Source organism: Trichechus manatus, unplaced genomic scaffold, assembly GCF_000243295.1.
Source record: "Trichechus manatus latirostris isolate Lorelei unplaced genomic scaffold, TriManLat1.0 scaffold00168, whole genome shotgun sequence".
Taxonomy (NCBI): domain Eukaryota; kingdom Metazoa; phylum Chordata; class Mammalia; order Sirenia; family Trichechidae; genus Trichechus; species Trichechus manatus.
In genome coordinates, this window is record NW_004444104.1 from 4611175 (window position 1) to 4614879 (window position 3705).

Consider the following 3705-nt stretch of genomic DNA (forward strand, 5'->3'; position numbering starts at 1 on the left):
GAAATATTGATAGGTTATATGGATGGAAGTACTGACTTCAATACGGCTATCCTCACAGCTGGCGGACCACATGTACAAGAAACTCAACAATGGCATAAGGGGACAATTACAGCTTTTGTTTACAGAACACTTGGGCTAGGTGACAGAGCTAAGCATCATTTCATCGAATAATTTCTCTTTTTCTCACCAAAACTTTTATAGAGTTCGAACCTAACTTTTTCAAACAAGCCACAAGGTCACACCACTTGTGAACTTACATGATATAGTTGAGAGATACTAGTCAGATAATGCATGAGATGCACTTACAAACAGGAATTAGTCATTAAAATAGGAGACCACAGATTTCAAATGCAATTTGCACCACAGACAATATGAACCAGAGTACTTGGTCTGCAATAGTATTAAATTCTATTGGTTTCAATCAGGCATAACTATTAATACAGTCTTCAGCATAGAGAGATATGAAAGGTGATGTTTTTCATATTTCATGATAGCTTCACATAATTTATTTTTCAGAATACACTAAAATAAATGTAATCTACTTTCAATAGATATTATTAATATTTTTTTCCTTTTGTTTCCTGAAAACAATCAGACTGTAGCTTAAGAAACTAAAATGGTGGCTAGAATCAATTCTACTTCATATAGAAATCAAAACAAATTCCATGATTAATTTTAGAAGAGCATATTGAAAAACTATACTGTAAAGAGACTCCTTTGCCTCTGGCTTTCACTGACTACATTTGAAACTAGTGGTCTAGCTAATACAAGTAGTTCCCTAATTAGGACAAACGCCCATCTGTGGTTTTTTTCTTTTTTTTTTTTTGTACCTCTTATCTTTAGTAATATGTACTACATACAGTGTTGCAGCTGGTACTTGGCTGATGTTATCATTCTCAGATGTTCACTCACAGCTGTTCAATGTTATGATTTACTGTTCAAAACACTGCCGTATAAGCAGACTATGAAAACTAAAAAAAAAAAAAAAGGTATTCAACTTACGTCAGAACTGTCTTACCACCGAGCTGTTGGAAGGGAACCCCGTTGTAAGTTGGGGACTACCTGTACAGGCAACCATGCAGAAGGAACAGCAACATTCTTAGAAATACCAAATTAAATATCAATTAATGAACACTAATCACTGAAAGTAAAGAAAGAATGGGTAAGAACGGGTTTGTGGTTTCAGTGTTGCTATCTTATTACTGAGTTCATGTTAACAGAATCAGGTCCCTTCCAACATAATTATGTAAACTATTTTTGTTGGCTTGAAATCACTCATATTCTGTTATATGCATGCAGCTTTGAAAATCTACCTTGATGTCTAAAAAAAAAAAAAAAAAGTCTGGAAAAAGTGATTTCGCCTCTATTTTCCTCAATAACTCACGTTTATTTAAAGTCCAGGAAAAAACTCTGGGCCTAGTTAACTTTTTATAACATCATGGTCATGCCATAACCCTTCCTTCCCCGCACCCACCACCAATCCCCCCAACAAAATATCAAACAAAAACTCTGCCCACAATCAAAAGAATTGAACAAAGAACTCAAAGATATATATTTTTTTAAAAAGTAAAAACACTGGTAACATCATTTTCACTTCAATCACTTAACTCATCTAAATGATGTCACTGCTTTACAAATGCGAAGTGCTCCTGCGGCTGGCGAGAGAATCCAATACAAAGCATGGAATGAAAGCGTCTCAGCCACTCAGCCGGGGGCAGTGGAAGTGCTTGGTAAACGCAGGCTTTCGTGCGCAGTGTCTGCCTAGGTGGGATGCTGCTACACATCGCTGGGCGACCGCGCTCTCTGCGAGAGGCTGGACGGAATGCAGCCGCAGCAAATGAGGCAGAGGGCTTTTTGGATCTCTTGGTTTCTGAAAGCATAGATGACAGGGTTGATGATGGAATTGTAGGTGGCGGGCAGGAGGGTCGCGTAGGTGTAAATGGAGGGATAGGTGTAATCTGCGATCAGAGAGTAGAGGGTGAAAGGCATCCAGCAGGCAGCGAAGGTCCCCAGGATGATTGCCAGGGTGGAGACCCCCTTCCGGGTGGTCACGTAGTGCGACGTGGCCAGGAAGTGGTGCTGCAGGGCGATCTGATGGGCGTGCCTCATCACGATCTTGCAGATCTGGACGTAGAGCTGGAGCATGAGCGCAAACATGAAGAGGAAGGAGACCGAGAGGATGGCGGCGTTGTTCTTGGTGAGCGGTCTGACCACGCTGCATGTGGACTCGTCCTGGAGGCAGTTCCAGCCCAGGACCGGCAGCAGTCCCAGGCAGACGGAGGTCCCCCACAGCATGATGAGCATGACATAGGTGAACGTGACAGTCCTCTCCGAATTGTATGTCAGAGCGTAATACAGGGAAAGGTAGCGGTCGACCGTGATCGCCAGCAAGCTGCAGACAGAGGCAGAGAAAGAGGCGACAATGAGTCCGACCGTGACCAGCTTGGTGGCCTCTGACTGAAGCAGGTAGGCAAATACAAAATTGATGACCAGTCCAATGCCCGCCAGCAGGTCTGCCAGAGCCAGGCTGCCTATGAGCAGGAACATAGGCGCTCGCAGGCTGGGGTTATGGAAAATGATAAGGACCACGACGGCATTCTCACAGGAGATGAGGGTCCCCGAGGCGCACAGGACAATGTCCCAGGGGTTCACTACGAGCTCGGGCTCGGGCTCCACCACAGGAGTCTGAGAGGACGCAGCAGCCGAGACGTTCTCCGCAGAGCCAGCTTCTAAGTGATCCCGAGGCAGCCCGCTTGCATTGACCTTCAGGCCTTCATTCATTTTAACCCCCGTCCTCTTCAACGAAAAGACAGGCTTTTTAATGCTCAGAGATGGCACGAGGGCAATGCGAGATCATTCACCCAGCACCCAAACAAACAGAAAGCCAGCCCCTACTCAGGCACTACTACCAAATGCCACCAGCCTCGTGCATCGAAGCTGCTCTGCAATAAGACAAAAGCAAAAGTCCCAGCGGCTTACAGCTGCCGCACGCGGGCCGCTGGGCGCGGGGGAAGTGCAGAGCCTGGCTTCGCAGCCGGGGGTGAGCGAGGCGGGCGCGCGCTGGCTCAGGGCGGCTGCTTCCCAAAGTGTGGGCAGCACACGTTTGGAGACCGCATCTCGCTTGCCGAAAAGGAACAACTGCCAGACATCTGGGCTGCTGCCGAGACAACCAAGCGGCTGCAACACGTCGCGAGCCAGAAGCCGCCGTCCTAGATGGAATATTTAAAGCGCCCCTTTTACTGACCTCCCACCCTCCCCAAAATGCCCGCACGCGCGTGCACACACTCACTCACACACCCTAAGCAGAACAAAGAGGGGTCACAGACGTCCCCCATGTGTGCCAGGTGGGCCACTACGCTGCGCCACCAAGTCGGGGAGGGCAGGTGTGTGTGGAATGAAGGGATGGAAACAGGCAGACAGACGGACGGACAGATGCCCATGCATGGCCGCTGCTCCCCTGACCGCGGCGACGGGCAGCGGGCGCGCGGGGGACACACAGGGAGCCGAGAGCGGCGGCCCCGGGGCGGGGATCATCAAGGGGGTCACCTTGGCTCGCCCAGGCGGAGGGGGCTCCTCTGGTGCTTCCAACGCGCGCGGGCTACTCTTCTCGCATGTTCGCGCCTGGCCCGGCGACCAGGGGCGACGGCCGCGCGGGTAGGGCTGGGAGGGCGCGGGACGCGCGGGCGGCCGCGGCAGGTGAGCTGC

The 3705-nt window shown here is 49.1% G+C and overlaps 1 protein-coding gene across 1 annotated transcript; it reads right to left on the reverse strand.

The window, feature by feature from the left end:
• Positions 1-1668: 1668 nt before the first annotated feature.
• On the reverse strand, positions 1669-3699 carry GPR12 (G protein-coupled receptor 12). The gene is made up of 2 exons (XM_004386571.2): positions 3547-3699; positions 1669-2796 (listed from the first exon to the last, which is right to left on the reverse strand). Exon 2 carries the CDS (start codon positions 2779-2781, stop codon positions 1777-1779), a length of 1005 nt encoding a protein of 334 aa, XP_004386628.1. The 5' UTR covers positions 2782-2796; positions 3547-3699; the 3' UTR covers positions 1669-1776.
• Between the last annotated feature and the right edge of the window lie 6 nt (positions 3700-3705).

Excerpts from the sequence above, each read along its gene's own strand:
- GPR12 (XM_004386571.2), bottom strand. The coding sequence starts at position 2,781 with ATGAATGAAGGCCTGAAGGTCAATGCAAGCGGGCTGCCTCGGGATCAC.